This window comes from Hyperoodon ampullatus (genome assembly GCF_949752795.1).
Source record: "Hyperoodon ampullatus genome assembly, chromosome: 13".
Classification (NCBI taxonomy): Eukaryota; Metazoa; Chordata; class Mammalia; order Artiodactyla; family Ziphiidae; genus Hyperoodon; species Hyperoodon ampullatus.
The window spans coordinates 12,158,574-12,180,546 of NC_136926.1; the positions used below are offsets into that span (position 1 = coordinate 12,158,574).

At 46.4% G+C, this 21,973-nt stretch overlaps 1 protein-coding gene across 1 annotated transcript in view; it reads left to right on the forward strand.

Moving 5' to 3' along the window:
* KSR2 (kinase suppressor of ras 2) overlaps window positions 1–21,973 on the forward strand; it is a gene marked incomplete at both ends in the record, with an annotated part of 396,922 nt that overhangs the window by 284,512 nt on the left and 90,437 nt on the right. The window contains 2 exons of the mRNA XM_079718072.1: window positions 7,270–7,339; window positions 10,299–10,382. Of these exons, the coding sequence (XP_079574198.1) occupies window positions 7,270–7,339; window positions 10,299–10,382 (154 nt within the window). The remainder of the gene's footprint in view (window positions 1–7,269; window positions 7,340–10,298; window positions 10,383–21,973) is intronic.

Consider the following 21,973-nt stretch of genomic DNA (forward strand, 5'->3'; position numbering starts at 1 on the left):
TTATTTACGAAAGCAGGTGATGGGCCAGATTTGGCCTGAGGGTCATAGTTTGCCACCCTCTGTTCTAAATCATAGTCCATGGAGAGCTTTGTCAGGTTCTAAATGGTGTGTCAATTCTAGAGGTGGAGTGATGATGACAATGATGAAAACAAGAATAACAAAAATATGTCAGGCACTCAGCTAAGCCCTGTTCCAATTATATTACCCCACTTCATCTTGCTAACAATTCTGTGAGGGAGATATTATGACCCCTTTTTTACAGGAGACAAAAACTGAGACTCACAGAGGTGAAAATGCCCAAGGTCTCATAGCTAGTAAGTGGCTGAGCTGATGCTTGAACACAGGTCTACTACTTCAAAGTCCTACACTCCATGGAGCAACTTGATAACCTTCCCATTCAGAAATGAAGCCTGCTGCTCTGTCTTTAAAATAGGCCTGTGCTGGGCTTCCCTGGTGGCGCAGTGGTTGAGAGTCCGCCTGCTGATGCAGGGGACACGGGTTCCTGCCCCGGTCCGGGAAGATCCCACATGCCAGTGAGCCATGGCCGTTGAGCCTGTGCGTCCGGAGCCTGTGCTCCGCAACGGGAGAGGCCACAACAGTGAGAGGCCTGTGCACCGCAAAAAAAAAAAAAAAAATAGGCCTGTGCTCAAGGCCTTGTAGCTGGTTTGAACCCCACATACATGCCGATTGGTTTGACCCTGATACCTCCATTCCTGCAGTCTTCCTATTTCTAGGCAGGTAACTTCACCATTGCCCTTTGTTTTACCTCAATGCCATGGGGAATCCCTAAGCATCTCCTCTGAAGGGTCTCTTCCACCAAGAGTGAGCAGCACAACCTTTGCTCACCCCCAGCATCTCTTCTGCCTATTTCTTTCCCCAAGACCTGCAACCCAGGCTCACTCATATCTACTACTCACCAGTGCTGAGTTGTTCCCTAGACACCTTCATAGCGATCACAAGCCTGCAGGTGATGAAATTTGGATCTTGAGAAGTGGGTTGTAGTTGTCTCAGGGAGAAAATTATGTCCATCTACACAGAGAAACTCAATTTGGCCCCAAAGCACCATGGTGCTGTAACCTTTAGAGATAGCACATGATTAAAAGACTTTTAGATCTGATGTATTTGAATTGGATAGTAAAGCAAATAGAGTTGTTCCCCGCTATGTGAATAAAACTGTGAACAGCTTTAGTCAAGGACTGGTTGGCACCTTGGATGAATCAGTGGGATTTTAGCTGGTGACTGGCCTGTGGCCGCAGAAGAAAAGTTGAATGCTCTAAGTTTTGTTAATTTCAGGACCCTTGGAGCCTAAAGAATTTGCTACTTGATTTGAACGCAGCACTGTTGTTAAGTTCTCAGTCTCTCCTGTCCCTGGGCTAGAAGTTGAAGGGTAGCTGGACCTTCCATTTCACTTGTGGCATTTCTGAGGATGAGCTCTGGGGTTGGACTGTCCTAGCTCAAACCCCAGCTCTCCCGCCTAAAATGGAGTTAGGAGATTAGATGAAATAATACATCTAAAGCGTTTAGTCCTGCCATATAGTAAGTACTCAGTAAATGTTAGCTGTTATTATTAATAGTACGATGTGCTCAGAGGTCTTCATCTCCATGGAAACATTTAAGGATAGGATAGCTCCTCTTCTAGCCAATAGAGTTTAGAGACTCAGAGACTGCAATAGATGATTTCTTGTGGTCCGTTCCAACTCAAGGACTGTGTGATTTGAACAATAATTTTTACGCTTGTCTCAGAAGGAGACATAGCATAGGAAGGCAGTAGTGTGCGGGGGTGAAAAGCAAGGCTCTAGTTTTATAGGAAGCGGGGGTCAAGTCTCAAATCCACCAAATACTAGCAATAGGACTCTGAACAATTAATTATCCTCATTTTCCTTATCTGTAAACTAGGGATACAACCTTGTAGGGTTGTTTGGATTAAAGGAAGAAACAGCTCCAAGAGGCGAATCCCCCCTTGGAATACGTACAAGAAGTCAGACTGTGCATTGCTCCTGTACCAGCCAGTGGACTGAGTACTCTGGGATATGGGTTTTTTATTGGGGGCTGCAGGTGGGATCATGACATGACAGCTCAAGTGAGAAAGACCTGGCCTGGGAGCTGAATGGCCTTGTAAGGATCAGGGCTGATGTTTTGGATCCCAGCGGAGGTGGGGAGTTAGAGGAGGGGGTGGGAGTGGGGCCATCCTCTTTTTGTCATAGCCTGGCAGGCTATGACAAATGCGTAAGACCCTGCACAGCCTCCTGCCTCTGTTCTAACGCACTAGATGGTTCCCGTTGCCTTAACACGAAGCCCAAAGTCCTGTTTTATTTGCTTCATTGAATGTGTCACATTGTCTCCCCCTGTAGACTCTAACCTCAGAAAACTTGACTATCTTGTTTGCCATACCCACCCCCAGTTCCGTACCTGGCACACAGTAGTGCCGTCTCAGCTTCCTATGGCTGCTGTAACGAATAACCAAAACTCAATGGCTTACAAGAAAATACATGTATTATCTTACAGTTCTGGAGGTCAGGAGTCCAAAAACAGTCTCAGGGCTAAAGTTAAGGTGTCTGCAGGGCTGTTTCCTTCTGGAGGCTCCAGGGGAAACTCTGTTCTCTTGCCTTTTCTAGCTTCCAGAGGCTGCTGCATCCCTTGGCACTTGGCCCCTTTCCATCCTCAGAGCCAGCAAACATCACATCTCCTTCTCTGACTCTGACCCTCCTGCCTCCCTCTTTCACTTATGATTACATCAGCCCTACCTGGCTAATCCGGACTAATCTCTCATTTCAAGATCCTTAACTCAATCACGTCTGCAAAATCTCTTTTTGCCTGTTAAGTCATATATTTTATGGGGCCCAGGGATTAGGACGTGGACATCTTTGGGGGTGGCGGGTAGGCATATTCAACAAAATGTTTACTGAGTAACTGTATGAATGATAGTAGGAATAAACAACATACTGTGACATTGCTTTCTGGACCTCTGAGGCCCTTTTCTGAGTTTAAAAGGGCTGGTTCTCATTGTTTCCTTTGCTTTCCTCAGACAGAGGTAGGAGACACAGACAATACAGGATGGGTTGAACTCTGTGTACCTGGAGAGCAGTCTGGACTAGAAGCATCCAGTTTGTTCCTCTCTGAGGTTCAGATCACCACACAGTCACTTCTTAGCTAGAGACAATTGCTTATTGCTTCTAAGCCTCAGTATTCCCATCTGTGAAATGGGGATGAAATTGGCTGTCGTTTATTGAGCCCCAGCTATGTGACCTGAATTTAGAAAACCTAGTCCTGGCCTTTACTTGCTGTGTGACCTTGGGCAAATGGTATAACTTCTCGATTTCCTTGTTGGTTAAGTGGCACCGATGATAACAGCTGATACATCACATGTGCGCACACATGCAGTGTGTGGATAAAATGAGATAATATATGTAAAGGGCTTATTTGGCAATAGTGCTTGGCACATGGTAACGCTCAACACAAAGCATATTTATTATTTTTCTTATTTCTCATTTTTAAAATTCTTATCATTATTCTTATTTCTTTCTTCCTCTTCTTTTCCCTCCTTTTCCTTTGCTTTATCATCACTCATTTTTACATGATGTCTCTGTGTTAAATGTTTTCAAGAGTTTTCCCCATGCCTGACTCCTCTGTTAGCCTGAGTTCAAACTCACCAGGTCAGAGCCTGAGTTTCTCATTTTAAAGCTCAACCTACCGTGATGCTTTATTAATATTGGTTTCTTCTATTGTGGCTTCTGTTTGACTATCTGGCTACCAAGGTGTCAAAGACCAAGCCTCCTGGTTTCTCCCCTTCTGTTATACAGAGGCACTTTTGAGAGGGCATCAACAGTGGGACCTAAAGGAGGAAAGAAAAGCCCTCCTTCTCTCCAGCCCTCTCCCTTGCCATGCACTGCAAATGAAAATATCTGGGAAGAAATGTCTATTATTCTATCCCTGGAACCAAAGGCACCAGGGATGGTCATAATTCTGACTCCATGTCTGCGTGTCTTGTTATCAGAAAATTAGAATAGAAAAGAAGCTTTTGTTCAGCTATGGAGACATCTTAATAGGCACTTTGATTGTTAACCAGAAGTTTCCATATCAGTTTAATTGCTGTAAGTGCTGTTTGCCTTCTCTGTTGTGATAAGGCCTGAATTTTCATAGATTTTCCCTTTAAACAGTTTTCCTTTGCTTTAAGGCTTGCATTGGCAAGTTTAATGAAATCCAAACGAAGAAAGTAAAGAGAAGATCTCAGAGTTCAGATCTGCACACCCACGGACGAAGCCCTGTGGAGGTTATTATTGCTGGAGGCTAACATTGTCGCAGCCGATGAATGTAACTGACGGAATTTGCTCCTTCAACCAGATATTGGGAAATGAAACCCAACTACCAAACTTAATTACATCTACTTTTTCGAGAAGGTGCTGTAATTTCAGAATGAGAACAACTAAGATATGAGTCTAACAGTGAGATGTGCTTATAATAAAAGAGGCTTTGTTCTCTACTGAGTTGAGCTTCAGAAGTACCATCTCAAGATTGCGGGGAGAGGGATCGGGTGGGGAGATGGCTAGAGAAGTGAAAAACATCTCGATCCGGGTTTCTCAGCCTTGGCACTATTGCCATTTGGGTCTAGTTAGTTCTTTGACATGGGGATCTGTCTTGTGTATTGTAGGATGTTGAGCAGCATCCCTGGTCTCTACACATGAGATGCCAGTCGCGTCCCCACACCACCGCCCCAGTTATTTAGCAGTATCTCCAAACAATGCCAAATGTTCCCCCGGGCAAAAGTGCCCCTGACTGGAGATGCTGATGTAGGGGCTTTTGGAAGGCTCGTGAACAACTGCAGAGTTACTCCTTGAGGATGTACCAGTGCCGGGCTGTGTGACCTTTAGCTAGTCACTGCACCTCTTTGAGCTCCTGTGTCTACCTTTGTGCAGTGGGAATAATGAGAACCCCGACTGCACAGAGGCAAAGCTTCTGCATATAAACTGCACAGAATTATGCCTACCACATATTGAGTGCTCAGTAAATTCACTGTTTCTATGATAATAATCTCAGATTCAGCAAACATGAGTTACGTACTTACTTTGTCCCAGGTGCTTGCTGTGCTATGAGGCAGTGATGCAAAGATGAAGATGTGGTCCCTGTCCTTGTAGGAGTGGCGAAAATATGGAGACTTGTTGGTACTGCCTTATTCTTCACCCATGGCAGACGTTACTAATCAGTCTCAATGCTCTTTCCTCTTGAGCCTCAGAATCCTTCTCAACACACTTTCCTAGACAGCCACTACTAACATCCCATGCGATGAAACCCCTTTGGCACTCCTCACTTTGTAGATTCCCCATGAGGAGGCTGTGTATCTGAGCTAACCCTTCCTCTCCAGCATAGCCATTCCACCTCTACCCATCCCTGGCACTGGAGAAAGCATTTTAAGGACTTAGCAGGTAGCAGCATCCTTCCTTCTAAATCTGACTTCAGTCCCCTGCTCGCTCGCTCTCTCTCTCTTTTAAAATTGTTTTTCTTTCTTGTCTTTTTTGCTTCTCTCAGAAGCCAAAACAAGTAATAAAATGGGCTTGGGCTTGATGACGTTTAGTTTTTAGTTAAACTAGAGGAAATTCCACTGGCTCTGATTCTGAGTGATATATCATGCTGTCTCCCTCTTTCTCTGGCCTTTGGGGCTTGGGAAATCATTAGCTCTTCCAGAAATGGTCCCAGCTTTACAAGGGCAGAATTGGGGCTTCTGGAAACAGCTTTCAGATGGCTGTTGACAGTGTCATTAGACAGAAGAGAGGAGTGAATGGGTTGGGGTTAAATGCTCCCTGATCGGTTCAGACATGCCCAGCTCCACAATGAGCGTGCCACTCCATAACAACTGCTGTGAAAAATGAGGCGTGCATTTGCAGCTCTGAGGACAGGGAGCTGGCTCCATCCATCTGGCCTGAGAAATGAAAGCTGGCGTGTGGGTCAGCCACTTCCTTCTTCTCTCCCCTAGCTGGTGGAGGTTTCACAGGCCGCACTGGTTCATTTCTGCTGTTGTTTCACACCTCTTTGGGGCCTGTGAGGTCTGCGAGGAGGGTGATGCGGGCAACCAGGCAGTGGAGTGAAGGTGGAGGCTGGTGCCTAGAGGCTGTGGAAGAAATCCTGGAACTCAGTCAGTGGTGGAGTGATAGTGTGGGTCGCTGGTATGTAGCCTGAGGCATGAAAGAAAAGACCAGATGGGCATAGGCACCCAGCCTGAAGTCTGTGTGATTTATTGTTTCTTCCTCATTCCCATTCATCCATCAATTTATCCATTCATCTAGCTGTCCATCCATCCATCCATCCATCCACCCACCTACCAATCCATCCATCCGCCTACCCATCTGTCCACCTTGCAACTCATCTGTCCATCTATCCACCTATCCAACCATTCATCCATCCATCCATCTACCCACCTACCATCCACCCACCTCCCCATCTGTCTATCTACTGACTCATCTGTCCATCCATGCACCTATCCAGATATTCATCCATCCATCCATCCACCCATCCATCCACCCATCTACCCATCCGTCTACCCACTCATCCATCCACTTATTCCAGCATGAGTTTAGGTGGTACATAGTTAGACATATTTTAAATAGTTACTTATACAGAAAGTGATACTGGTTTTCCATATTGAGTTGCTTTGAGAATAAATGTGTTTAAACAAACAAATAAGTCAACCTAAAATATTAAGTAGATAATTTTATGGGTTGTACAAGGGCATGACAAAAATTAGGAAAGTGATACTTGTATGACTGGCATTTGGAATCTGCTGAGTTAGAACTTTGCATACACAGGCACGTGTTCTAGGTCCCTTAAGCCTGGATTCACAGCTGCTGTGTGGTCTACAAGGTATATGATCTTGAACACATGACTTCCTCCCTCCAAGCCTCAGCTTCCTCACCTGTAAGGTTGGGATGCTAACAATCCTGAACCTTGTTTTGAGGATGTAACGAGCTAAGGCATGTGAGTCACATGGCACATGCCTGGCACACAGTAAGCACTTGGTAAATGGGAGCCATGCTCAGTTTTATTCTTCCCCCAGCTGGTTTTTTTCCAGGCACTGCCCCACCCGGGGGACCTTAAGTGAGTTAAGGTAACACAAGCTAAACCAGTTTTCCATTTGGCTTTGGTTTAGCAAGTGATGGCGGCCAGTGTCCTTCCTGAGGCCAGCGAGCCTCCCTCTTCCTTCTGGGGCTTGGTGGGCCCACCCCCACTTCTGGTTCTCTGTGTAACAGGGCCTTCTCCTCCTCTCTTCTCTCCCTGCAGACACACTGTCAGTGCCACGCTGGTCCCCACAGATCCCTCGCAGAGACCTCGGCAACTCCATCAAGCACAGGTAGGCTGGATTCCTGGCTGCACGGGGCCCACCTCCCAGCACAGGGAGGGCTGGGGGCTCTGGCCCCAGCGTGGGGAAAGGCTCGGCAGGCTGTTTTGCCCCAGCTCCTATATCACCATGCTCTTCTCTCCTCTGCCAGGCTGAACGTCGATGTGGCAAGGGACTGAGATGTCTGCTTCTTATTCACCTGGCTCATAAAATTAACACCTACTGGTTAAAAGCCAAGGCTTTGGAGTCAGACTGACCTGTGTTCCAATCCCAGCTCGTAAAGCTTTGCAACCTTGAGGAAGTTACTTAACCTCTCTGAGACTCAATTTTCTCATCAGATATTTCTGACTACTCATAGGTGGTCATGAGGATTAAATGAGATAATATATTAAAGTGCTAAGCAAAGGGCCTGGCACATAATAACCACTCAGTAAATGGTATCAATATTAAGACAAATGCTTGTCCTAATTTTGGGTCTCCCAACCCAGAAGACAAGATTGCAGGCTGAAGTCAGAGATGCTCACTTTCTGCTGAAGCATAGGTCAGTCCAGGGCTCCAGCCCTGTTGGGTGCCCGGGACAACCTCTCCAGGAGTACACCTGCCCTTTTCGGGAGGAAGATTTCTATCTACTAAGTCATCCCTTATGCGAAGTTAACTTTCCACATTTTATCTCATTATCCTCACAATCTGTTCACAAACTCAGTGGGGTAAGTAGCACAAGTATGGTCATGTCCATTTGACAGATAGGGAAACTGAGGCCCTGAATGATTAAGTGATGAATCTACAAGCTAATTAACCCCAGCATTTTGTGTTCTTTTGACACCTCTGCTGAGAGCTTTCTTTGCACGAGGCCTCTGTGACCAGCAGAGAGTTCACTCATTCATGGTTTCTTTCCACTAGTATTTATAGAGAATATCTGTACTGGGGCTGCAGCACTGAACACGACGTAAGGCTTTCAACCTTGGGGAGCTCGAGGTCTAGTGGAGCGGTAGACAGTTAACAGACCATGACAGTACGGTGGTGGTGGGGATCAGGGCTATAAGGGAGGGGAGGCAATTCCAGGGGCAGACACCTCACCATAACCCGGGGTGAGGCAGGAATGAGCACATTCTCCCGGAATGGCATCTCGTCAACAGTTTTTGAAAGAAATATGTTGACAGGATAGTTGTTAAGACTCAAATGAGAAAACCGTGGAGGAATCCGTGAGAAATACACGATAGACACGTCAGTGGTCAGGCGGCGAGGTGCAGAGGGAAAGGCATCAAAAAGAAGGGCCTTTTTTTGTTTGCTTACAGGCTGCTCCCTGGCTCAGCTTCACCTCTGGATTGGCCACACCCCTAGCTCAGCTCCACCCCTGGATTGGCCATACCCCTGGATTGGCTCCACCCAATTGGCCACACCCATGGCTCAGCCACGACACCAGACTCTAGCACCCTAATGTTAGACCTGGTGGTATCTCAGATTCAAATGCTGATGCCAAGAGGAGGAAAATGATCTGATGATCTTGGGCTTCAGGAACATCTTAGAGGAGCTGGCACTTGGGATGCCTTGTTACTCTCCAGTCTCACCCTGTGTTTCTCCCTGGGCTCCATGCCAGGATGGAAAGACCTAGACTCATCCCAGCCTTGGTGAAAAAATGAAATTAAAATCCCATACCATCCGCTGTCCTCAGAGTCACCTCAGCCACAGCTTGGAAGAGGGATTGCTGATCCCAGGGATGGGAGAGGGCTGGAAAGGAGAAGGAACTCCCACCGGCCACTCACACTCTTGATTCCCATGCTGCTGGCTGGTGGATGAAACACGAGTCCGTTTGCCATTCCCCAGAGCTGACAAATCCTGCAAAATAGATCCTGCCACACTTGCTCATCCTGCTAAAGGGGCAGAAAGGGACTTAACCAACCCCCAGTCCAAAACTGGAAAGGGAGTTTTCTTGGCCACAAGAGTGTCTCTTCAGAATATTGCTATTTGCTTAGTTATGGAGGCTTTGGGCTGCAGATCATTCTGTTGGAAGAGTGACTGACCTAAATCAGGCAAGGTGGTACAGCAGAGGGATACAGGCTGGCCCTCAAAATTCTTAAGCACCAAGTTACATAATCGCTTCCGATTTTCATTTTGACACTGTGAGGCAGTGGAGATTAGCTACAACTCCTGTGGAAGGTGACAAAAATTGAAAATGAAAATTAACTCTGACCTGGCAACCTTCAATACTTTTCTTGGGGCCAGCCCTGCTGCTGCCTGGTATCTCTTGAAGAGGAAAGCACCCTGGCGGCAGCAGGGGGCCCCAGAAGTTAATCAAATGCATCTCTGTTCCCACTGGTTCCTGGCTGTATATCAGAAACCTCTACACTGCCTTATGTTTGCAGCAAGTGGCGGTGGCTGGGGAGCGAGGTGGGCTGATGTCCAAAATGGCTTTCCCTTTAGGGCCCTCTTCTCTGCTACTAACATTTGCAGTCTCCACTTTTGGGGGGATCACCCCTTCTTGAAGCTCCCCAGGCGATGTAACTAGCAGTGATGGGGAATAGACCGCCGGGGGGCCCCACCTGGCTTTGTGGTTCTCTGAGGGCAGTTGTAGCCCTATCCATCTATCTCCAATCTGAACTTGGCACATAGTAGACCTCCAGGCAGGCGATGTTTGTTGAACGACTAAATGACTGTTATGAGTGTTTGGGTAACAGTACAGTCACAGCCCAATTCAGTGAGTGCTTTCTGTTTACAAGACACTATGTAAAGCCCTTGCACTGTGCATGACCTTGTTCAATCCTCTGAACAACCTATGAGGTCGGTACTGTTATTATTCCCACTTTACAGATAAAGAGACTGAAGTTTAAGCAACTCGATGAAGTCACTTATCTCTGAAGAAGTGGGGCTGGAATCCAGGGCCCATGTTCTTATCCTGTCAGTGGTCATCCTTTTAGAGATAGGTCAGTCACCATCACCTTGGCCTTGAACACTTTCTGTCTCTTTCCCGCAGGTTTTCCACGAAGTACTGGATGTCTCAGACATGCACAGTCTGTGGGAAGGGGATGCTTTTTGGCCTCAAGTGTAAAAACTGCAAGTAAGTGGCTGTTCCTGGAAGCACCTTTTCATGGTGCCTGATGTCGGCAGGAGCCATCCTGGGCTCTGAAATAGCTTATGGGATTTTGGTTTCTTGGCTCTCAGGAGAGCTGCTTCTCTGTTTTTTCAGAAATAGGTCTTAAATCAACCTCTACACGTGGGTAAAGGGTCAAGGAGAGAGCTTATGAATAAGAACCAGAGCTGAGGGCGATGCTGGAAACGCATAGTGCTGTCTGCAGAGGCACAGTGGGAACTTGCATTTTCATAGCATCTGAAATCAGGGGTTGGCAAACTTTTTCTCTAGTCGACCAGATAGTAAATATTTTAGGCTTTGTGGGCCAATGGGTCCCTGTTACAACCGCTCAGCTCTGCTGTGTTGCTCAAAAGCAGCCATAGACAATATATAAACAAGTAAGTGTGACAAATTTATTTATTCCAGTAAAGCCTTTTGTACAAAAATATGCCGTGGCTGGCTTTGGCCACTCAGCCATGGTTTGCTGATCCCTGAGTTAGAGTTTGCAAAGGACTTTTGTCCTTTATTTTTTCTTCTTGTGGTGCCTCTCTGTGGGGGGCGGGCGGTGGTTCTGATTCTTCCCATTTTACAGATGTGAAAGCTGGCTCCCAGCAAGGATAAACCTGAGGTCACACAGCTAAGAAGTGGCAGTCAGGACTTGAACCCTGACCCCTGAACTCCTGTCCTTCCTGTGGCATCATGTTGGTCTTGAGTTCTGGTTAGAAGACTAGACCATACAAGCCCCTGCCTTCCCCTGCTTCCACGCACCCATCCCGGGTCCTGGCTGGCAACAGATAGGGATGCAGGAGAGACTGCAATGCCCAGCGTGGGCCCTGGAGTCAGACTGAGATGGGTTTACATCCTGGTCCCGCCACTGTCTAGCTCAGTGACATTGGGCGAGTCGCCCCACATTTCTGTTGCTAGTATTTTCATCTGCATGAAAGGAATAATCATCACACCTGCCCAGTGTGATAGTGAGCATTGAATAAATCAGCACCAAAGGACATAGCCCAGTGCCAGGCTTAGGATTTTGTCCTCTGTCAAAGGTCACAAATGCCTTTCTGTCTGGCCTTCCTCTTTCCTTCTGTAAACTTGTATTAAATACCTGCTTTGGTCCAATTACTGTAAAATAGTCAATAACATTCAGCTGTATCTAAGGGTTACAAATGAGTGTGCATCTGATCGCCTTACAGGAGCCACTAAGTTGAAAAGTAGGAACCCTTCTTTCTCCTCTAGACTTCCTCTTCCTTGTCCAGTCCAGGCTGGGGACTCATCTGGGTTCCTTCTGGCCTCCCCACATCCCTGCCCCGTGAAGGAGTTCTTACTCTTCCCCCAGCCTGGATGTCTCAGTCATAAGGTGAGGCTGAGTGCCTTTCCCTCCTGGAGTTGTGGGGCGGATTAATGAATTCCAGCCTCTAAGGAGCCTTAAGCTCCATGGCACAAGGGAAGGAGATGGGGGCAGTAACTACCAAGCATTAGTGTTTGGAGGCCCACATCCCCACCTTGGTCCTTTATAGACCCAGCTCTCAGGTGAGTACCCAGGATGGCGGCCCCTGGTCTTTCTGACTTTGAGACGCACTAAGCCAAGTCCTCGGGTCCAACTCGAAGTTCTGTCTGATTTCCCCAGTACACTAGCTGCTCTGGGGCATGTCTTATCTGTGTGTAGTCACTTCCTGTTCTCAGGGGAAACGGCAGCTTTCACATCTTCACACCTGCCGAGTGGAGGCTTTGAAGTCAGGTAATTAGGTGACGGGGATGCAGCCAGGAGTCGGCAAGGCTGAATACTCCCTGAGCCATTTTAATTTTCAGCGCTAGAGGCAGAAGTATGAGATAGCCTCCACTCATGCTGTCTCTGTTCTAGAAGTAATGAGCAGAGGCTCAGACCCTGCCAAGGGTTGGGGGAGGGACGGGGACCTGGGAGAGAGAGGTGGGTGCCAGAAGCAGAGGCTTTAAAGCAGCCAGAACTGAGCTGGAGTCCCACCTGCATTGCCAGACTCCCTGTGTGACCTTGAGCAAGGGACTGTCATCCCAGGGCTCAGTTTCCTTACCTGCAAAGTGGGCGTGATATTAGCACCTCCTGCCACAGGGCAGTTGGAAGGAACGGGTGAAATGTCCTTGCCCCAGATGACAATGTTTTATCAAAAGTCCTCCTCACTCCACCTTGTGCAGATATAGCTCCTGGAACTCCAAGAGGCAGGATTCAAATGAAGCCGTGGTCAGAAGGAACAACTGATCTTCCCAATTTGCCTCAGCCCTTAGGGTTGAGGCACGAAAGGTGAAAGCAGGGTCTGTAACAGCTACAGAGTTCTGGGTTGCTTCAGGAACTTTGACATTGTACTTGTGTGATGGCAGTGGAGTTTAGCGCTCTCTCTAGTATGTAATTAGGAGCATGCATTACTGATATCACCAGCTGAAGTTTGACCTTACTCTTCCATGAATGAAATTCTGTGGGTTTTGCATTAATTATAGTGAGGATGGATGGCTGTTTATATGTGTTTTCAAAGGTTGGCAGAATTTTGAGTGGAAGGGTTGGATGCAGGACAGAAAAGGGTAACACACAGACCCCATTGTCAAGGAGTTTAGGGGAAGACACACCTATAGAGAAATGAATTTTGGTGAAACTGAAGTACATGCATGAGAGCAGCAACAGGTGAAATTCCAGAGGGCAGCGCCGAGAATGGGGAGGGAGCTTCTTTAAAAAACTGGGCAGAAATGTGTGTTCATTTACTTGACTAATGTTTATTGAGCACGTACTATGCACCAGGCACAGTTCTAGGCACAGGGGAAATAACAGTGAATGAAACAGACAAAATCCCTGCCCTCATGGAACTTACATGCTGGTGAGAGATGGAGATGGGGAAGGCCAGACGGTAAACAAAGTAAATTAGTAAAATAGGTCATCTGTTCGGATGATGCTCAGTGCTGAGGAGAAGAACAAAGCAGAGAAGGGAGATAGGAAGAGTCAGGGAAGGGGCTGCGATTTTAATTAAAGTGCTCAGAGAAGGTCTTATACCTGAGTGGGAACTTTGGGGAAAAAGTGGTATGTGATGTGGGTCATTTCCTGTTTTCCTAAAGCATTTCCAGAGGCTTGGGTTTGAGCCTATCCCAAAGGCAATGGTTCTTTCCCACCCGCGCCCCCTCTTTTTAAACCCAGAGCAATTCTGGTTGTGTTATGGCCAGAAACGCCCTGGCTTAGACCCATTGCTACTCCAAGTGTGGCCCCTGGTCCTGCAGCATCAGCATCACCTGGGAGCTGATCAGAAATGCAGACTCTCAGGCCCCACCCCAGACCGGCCGCATCCAAATCTGCATTTTAAGATTGTCCTGGTGATTCTTGTGCACATTAACTTTGAGAAGCACTGCTCTCGTGGGCTCCAAATTCCCCTGTGGAGCTGATTTTATTTTTCTAGATTATGGGTCTCAAAACTTGAGTGTGTATCACAATCCCCTGGAAGGTTTATTAAAACATAGCTTCCTGGACCTATGCCCTGGAGTCTCCAATTCAGCGGGTCTGAGGTGGGTCCCCAGAACTTGCATCTCTAACAAGTTCCCAGGTGATGCCGTTGCTTCTGGTCTTGGGACCACAATTTGAGAACCACTGCTCTATATAAAAGCAGGAGTTTGACAAAATCCAATTTTATTTTCCAACCTGACATTTCTTTTTTTTGAAGGTTGGTCCATCTTTGCTGATTAGTTTTCAGTCTCTTCTGCTGTTAACATCCCTTGGCCTCACTCTATAGACATGAGTCTTGTTCATCCTGGTTTCTCCAGTAAATTCATCCAGTAAATATTTGTGTGCTGAGTCAAAATGACAAGGTATGATTAGGAACCCAGGCTGTAGGTCAGACACACACACCTATATTTGAATCCTGACTCTGCCACTAACTGTGTAATCACTTCTGAGGCTCAATTTCTTCCTCTATAGAAAGAAGAAAATAATATCTACCTTACTAGATTGTTTAAAAAAAAAAACAACTGAGATAAATAAGGGAAAATGCTTAGCCTGGTACGTGACCCATTATAAGAGCTTAATAAATGAAAGCTAATACTGTAATTAGCATTATGAATTAATTTGGGAGTACCCCTCCACCCCGGAAGCCAGAATACTTCCAAATATCTAACCCTTTGCCTCCTGCTTTGGTTCAATGCCCACTTCCTCCAGAATTGTCATCAGCTGTCTTGTCGGCATTCTGAATAGAGAGATTAATGAACTAATAGGAAATTATGCTCAGAAAGCAATTTGCAGTTATCTAAAATGAGGCATTTTCATGTAATAGGTTCATGAGCATGGAATGGAGTTTAGTTCTAAGTGGTCGGATGTCAGCACAATCCACATACTGTCTGATAGCTGTGGATTCAGCTGGCTGAAGTTTCCTTTTGCAGTAAGATGCTGATGCATTTCCCTGGTTCAGTCATGCCTTGTCTGCATCCTTCCCCCTTCTCAGAGTCCTTCTACGGAAGGACCTTTCTGCAGAGCCGAGGTCTGTCTCCTTGGAAACCTCTCCCCCTCTATCTGCATCTCTGGCAGGAAAACTGGCAGCAGTGGTGATTTGGGTGGCTTGTGTTCTAGAAGACTTTGAACCAAGGTGGGTTTTTTTTTTTTTTTTTTTCCTGCACAGGCTGGAGAGTAGAAGGGAGGGGACATCCAAAACCACCAATGGAGAAGTAGCCCAGACTCTGGCCCAGACTCTACGGATAGGGCCTAGAAATCTGCATTTTAACCAAACTCTCAGAGAATTCCTATTTGCACATATGCATGAGTGTTCTGGGCTGGGGAAATAGCATGGGCAAAGGCTTGGATCAGGGCTGAGAAGAGTTTGAGCACGTTTTGCAGGCGGGGCCCGGGGTCGAGAGGAGACTGGCTCTGCTGTGCAGCCGTGGCCCTGGCCTTACTGCTGTGCCTCCTGCTGGTGCTTCTTGAGGCTCCGGGCTGCAGGGGGGCACCGCTCACCGCGCATCCAGCCGCAGTCCGGGGAAAGCAGTCTTGGGCTCTGGAGCTCTCGTCATGCTGGACCAGCTTGCCAGCCAGGATGAGGCCTGGTGGGGGGGGAGGAGAATGTGGTGTCAGGGTGGCCTTTCCTCTGGGTGGTGGAGTGGAGGGCAGAAGCCAGGAGTCTGATGTTCTCTGAGTCACCTGCTCTCAGGGCCTGAGACGGGAAGGGTTTGGGTATCAGCATACCTTGCAGATGTTTAAGACTCGTTTGCCTCTAGGACCGCAGAGTACTCACTCCTGTGTTTTGAAGATAAGGTGATAAAATCAGTGGCTGCTGAGCACAGCCCTGGCTCACCCACGTGTGTCTTGATGTCCTGCTCACAGCACCAGTGACCTCACTTAGGGACGCTGATGCTGACACCTGAGACCTTCTCTTGCCCTTGGGTGATTGCAGCTCCTCCCCTGCGTGGCTCACAGCCAGGGCCTAACTGGTGCAAGTGTGCAAAAGGCCAGCTTCCTCGCCTCAAGGCAGACAGACTGTATGGTACAGTTCACACTCCAGAGTCCCCTGCGGGATCAGGCTGAGACTGTAGTCACCTGCAGCCACATCCTTGCTTAGCTCCTCCCCCATTTCCTGTCCTGTTGAGGAACATCCTGGAGGACTCCCTCCATAAACCACCTGCCAGATTACCCGTCTCAGGATCTGCTTCTAGGGAACTCAGCTTAGGACAGTAAAGCAACAGCAAGATCCAGACGCTGGAGCTAGAGAGAGCAGGTCCTGGCTCTGCTGCTTCCTAGCTGTGTGACTCTGGGAGAGTTTCTAAACCTCTCTGATGTCAAATGAGGCTAGTATGTGCATTTGATGTGATAAGACATGTGAGTGCCCCAGTCACCTTAATGATTTGGGGATTCCTTCAAATCAGAATCTTTAAGTTGTTCAGCACTTATTTCATTGCAGAAGTGGCTTCTCTGTTAATACAAAGTATGAAAAGAAACAGACTCACCGAATCACCTCTATGGGTTTAAGCAAGGTCAAAGTCCTGGAAAAGTCAGCCCATTTCCTACTTTTCTGTAGTTCTTGTTCTCCATTTTTCTTTGGGGATTCTCAGAACCAGCCAACTTCTTGGGAGACATGTTAAAGAGTTTGCATCAGGGTTTCTCAACCTTGGCACTACTGACGTTCTGCGCTAGGTAATTCTTTGTGGTGAGGGCTGTCCTGTGCATTGAGGATGTTTAGCACCGTTGTTTCCACCCCCCCAACTCCATCCTCAGTTGTGACAATCAGAAATCTCCAGACATTTTGCCAAATGTCCCCTGGGGTGGCAGGCAAAATTGCCCTTGGAGGAGAACCACTGTTTTATATCATAAATCCTTCACTCCCAACCAATGGGACTGTGTATCCATTATTCAGTTTTGTTTTGTTTTTTTTTTTCCTTTTTTGCGGTACGCAGGCCTCTCACTGTTGTGGCCTCTCCCGTTGCGGAGCACAGGCTCCGGACGCGCAGGCTCAGCGGCCATGGCTCACGGGCCCAGCCGCTCCGCGGCATGTGGGATCTTCCCGGACCGGCGCACGAACCCGTGTCCCCTGCATCGGCAGGCGGACTCTCAACCACTGCGCCACCAGGGAAGCCCCATTATTCAGTTTTTGAGTGCCAGCATTAGAGTGTCATTACTAAAATATTCAGTAGAGTGATCAAACAGCTTGGTTTGCTTGGGACTGGGTTGAGCACTGGAAGTCCCGTGTCCCAGGTGACCCAGGTTGGTCGAGGCAGGTCTATGCTAGTAGAAACATTTCACATGCTCCAGTTAAGGTCCCTGCCCACGTCTGTAGGTGTGAGACCCATAATCATTTCCCTAGAAAGGTAAAGAGTGATGTTCGGAAACTAGCATGAGATTTCCCATTTATTCCGGTGGTGTTTCAATGCACTTTCCATAGGTCCCCTCTTCTCCTGCCCACAGTAGCCTGGCTAGACATGCTTGCACTTAATTCTTTTCACGTACGCAGTCACTTTGCTAATTTCCATGCACTTCTTTATCTGGTTTTGCTCTGTTACTGGGTCTTTTCACTTGGATTTCACATACTCTTTGGTTCCCTTCTTGCCCTGCGTGTCCTTCTAGCCCATGTCCTTACATCAAAATACAATGTTTTATCTGAAATTTTCCTGTGTTTGCAAAATGGCTTCAGCCACAGGTGACAAGGAGATAAAAGCGTGAAGTAAGCCATGGTTGGTTTGAGCCACTGGGTGCCCTAATTTTCCCAGCTCTTGAAAAGGGGGGAAATGATGAGCTGGTGTTGCAGCTGCCGCAAAGTTCCTGGAGGCTTCAGGAATTTGTACAACGGGCAGGATATTGGCAGGATATAATTATGAGCATGCATCTCAGAGATCACCAGCTTGAAGCCCAAACTTATTTTTCCATTAATAGAAACACTTCAGTTTTTGCAATAATCGTCATGGGAATTAATGGTCCCTTATATGTGTTTTTACCTATTATAGTTGGGTCCAGTTACAGTGGTATGTGAGGGAGGGTTATAATTCTCCTGAGGCTGAGGTGCGGATTGGATATGAGGAGGAGGAGGATGCTGATCCCATGTATTGAGGGCTTACTGAGTGCCAGACATTTTGCTAAGTACTTTACATGCACAAGCTCATTTAATTCTTACAACAACCAGGGAAGGTAGGGTCTATTATTATCCCCATTTTACAGATGAGAAAACAGAGGCCTTCAGGAGTAAATAGTTGGCCCAGAGTCTCACTGCGGGTGGATCCACTCCTCAAACCCACTGATCCCTCTGATTCAAGGTCCCAGAGCCTTAACCACTTTGCATGGGCAAAGGACCAGCCACACACAGTTGCCAGCCCCCACTCTGCTTCTCCTTGAACCAGACAAGCAGAACAGAAGATGAGCATCTGATCTCAACCTGACCCTGGACCAGAGTTGTCAGTCTTTTCCTCCCCTGCCTGCTACCCTCTCCCATCATCCCTTCTTGAATTGAAAGATGACAAATGGGTCTCTGTGATGAACACCCTCAGGTGCTGGGAACCCAGCGGGCCCTGTGGTCATGCTCTCCTCTCTCGGGGAAGCTGAGGGGGTCAGGGAAGGCATCACCAACAGGTAATAAATCTACGGCTTCCTTACAGTATCATCTTGTGGAGAGACCAGTGCCGGGGTTTTCCTGATTATGTTTGATTATGTTGCTAGAGCGTTCAGTCTTATTTCTATGTTAATACTCCCCATCTCCCTTGCTCATTTCTGCTGTTGCCTTTTTCTTTCTAACCCAGTTGTAGGCCAAAGAGCTCAACCCCACTGAGCTGTCGGCAGTGAGGGAAGGGGTGTTTTTTGAGATTCTTCACTGAGAGCATATGGAGACATTTCTAGAAGCACAGGCTCAAATGAGAGACCCCAGGGGCGTCAAAACTGCTCGGTTGGGGCACTCATTCAGACAAGCCCACTGCGAAGGGGGTAATGATTTTGTTTAGTGATTTTTCAAGAAGGTTTAAGGAGCACTTAATGCAGTGATGTGGGAAAAGGCACGCAGAGGCAGGGAGCGGGACGGATAACCTGAGAGGGGAACTTGCTGCCCTGTGATTGTATCTGCTGACAGAGGGGGGTCTTTCCAAGATGCTTATCCAGCCTTCACCTCCCTGTTTAAAACCCTTCCTTAGTTCCCCCTGGCTCTCAGGATAAAATCCAGTCTCCCAAGGAGACCCTGCACTATCCTTGTTTACCTCTCCTTCCTCCTCCCTCACCACTTCCCTCCTTATGCCTGGAGCTCCAGCTTCTCTGAGCCATCAGCAGGAGACATGCCCACCCACTGAGGCTTCTTTGCACCTTAGTGCTTTAGCCTACATCTTCCTTGCACAACTCTGCTAGCTCCCCAGGCTCAGCTCAGTTATCACTTTCTCCAGGAAGCCCTCCCTGATTCCCCTCAGTTCCAAGTGCCATACCCCCCCCTTCACGATCATTCCATATAACATACCACATTGTGTTTGTCTATTTACTTGCGTGTCTCTCCAACCAAACTTTAAACTATTTGAGGGTAGGGCTGTGTCTGCTTTGTTCACTGTTTATACATCCAGGGCGAGCACCATGCCTGGCACATAGCAAGTACTCAGGAAATACTAGTTGGTGGAATAGATCTCAAAAGAAGCCTCTGGAGGGAAAGTGGCTCTTCCAAACCCAAGACTCTGGAAACCTGGTTCCAATCCTAATGGGATCATTTCTAGGAGGCAATATTTTTTGGTATGATTTTTATTTTTCTATTTGTTAATATGGTATATCACATTGATTGATTTGCGTATATTAAAGTATCCTTGCATTCCTGGGATAAACCTCACTTGATCATGGTGTATGATCCTTTTCATGTGCTTCTGGATTCTGTTTGCTAGTATTTTGTTGAGGATTTTTGCCTCTGTGTTCATCAGTGATATTGGCCTGTAGTTTTCTTTCTTTGTGACATCTTTGTCTGGTTTTGGTATCAGGGTGATGGTGGTTTTGGAGAATGAGTTTGGGAGTGTTCCTCCCTCTGCTACATTTTGGAAGAGTTTGAGAAGGATAGGTGTTAGCTCTTCTCTAAATATTTGATAGAATTCACCTCTGAAGCCATCCGGTCCTGGGCTTTTGTTTGTTGGAAGATTTTTAATCACAGTTTCAATTTCAGTGCTTGTGATTGGTCTGTTCATATTTTCTATTTCTTCCTGGTTCAGTCTCAGAAGGTTGTGCTTTTCTAAGAATTTGTCCATTTCTTCCAGGTTGTCCATTTTAGTGGCATATAATTGCTTGTAGTAATCTCTCATGATCTTTTGTATCTCTGCAGTGTCAGTTGTTACTTCTCCTTTTTCATTTCTAATTCTGTTGATCTGAGTCTTCTCCCTTTTTTTCTTGATGAGTCTGGCTAATCATTTATCAATTTTGTTTATCTTCTCAAAGAACCAGCTTTTAGTTTTATTGATCTTTGCTATTGTTTCCTTCATTTCTTTTTCATTTATTTCTGACCTGATCTTTATGATTTCTTTCCTTCTGCTAACTTTGGGTTTTTTTGGTTCTTCTTTCTCTAATTGCTTTAGGTGTAAGGTTAGGTTGTTTATTTGAGATGTTTCTTGTTTCTTAAGGTAGGATTGTATTGCTATAAACTTCCCTCTTAGAACTGCTTTTGCTGCATCCTTAGGTTTTGGGTTGTTGTGTTTTCATTGTCATTTGTTTCTAGGTATTTTTTTATTTCCTCTTTGATTTCTTCAGTGATCTCTTGGTTATTAAGTAGTGTATTGTTTAGCCTCCATGTGTTTGTATTTTTTACAGATTTTTTTCCTGTAATTGATATCTAGTCTCATAGCGTTGTGGTTGGAAAAGATACTTGATATGATTTCAATTTTCTTAAATTCACCAAGGCTTGATTTGTGACCCAAGATGTGATCTATCCTGGGGAACGTTCCATGACCACTTGAGAAGAAAGTGTATTCTGTTGTTTTTGATGGAATGTCCTATAAATGTCAATTAAGTCCATCTTGTTTAATGTATCATTTAAAGCTTGTTTCCTTATTTATTTTCATTTTGGATGATCTGTCCATTGGTGAAAGTGGGGTGTTAAAGTCCCCTACTATGATTGTGTTACTGTCGATTTCCCCTTTTATGGCTGTTAGTATTTGCCTTATGTATTGAGGTGCTCCTATGTTGGGTGCATAAATATTTACAATTGTTATATCTTCTTCTTGGATTGATCCCTTCATCATTATGGAGTGTCCTTCTTTGTCTCTTGTAATAGTCTTTGTTTTAAAGTCTATTTTGTCTGATATGAGAATTGCTACTCCAGCTTTCTTTTAATTTCCATTTGCATGGAATATGTTTTTCCATCCCCTCACTTTCATTCTGTATGTGTCCCTAGGTCTGAAGTGGGTCTCTTGTAGACAGCATATATATGGGTCTTGTTTTTGGATCCATTCAGCCAGTCTATGTCTTTTGGTTGGAGCATTTAATCCATTTACATTTAAGGTAATTATCGATATGTATGTTCCTATTAGGAGGCAACTTTGAGGTGATGGGACGAGTGGAAAGATGTTCATGTTTGAAAGGGCAAGAGATGGCTTTATATACCCATCTAGGTAGTAAACTCCTTTCTAGATGATTCTAAGAAAGATTGTTAAAGAAAGAATTCTTGTCTTATTTCATTATACACCCCCAGTGCCTCTCACAGCACCTGACATGAGGAGGAAGGCGATGATGTTTTTGGCGTGCGTGAATGAATGGTTATCCTGGCTCTGCTATTTACTATCTGTATGATTGGGCTGCTTCCTGAGCCTCAGTCTTTTTGACTTTAAAACGGGCACGGGTGCAGCATTATCCATTGCTCACGGGATTGTTCTTCAGAGTTGTACAGGGTTATGTAAGAGCGCCTGGCCCCAAATTGGCGTTTGCTTAATGTTTCCTCAATTGGATATCGGCGGCCAGGTTTTTAAAACATCCCATTTGCTCTCCGGAAGGAAAGGCGGTGCCTTCTCAGGTGGGTTGCAACATGAGCTGGTGTGAGATGAGAGAAAGGACCAGGGATTTGGGCTGCTTGGAGCAAACTTTTCATAAACTGGTTAGAATCCCCCATGAACCATTTGAAATGAATGTGACTGTGTTCACCAGCAAGAGTCTTGGGGGCCCC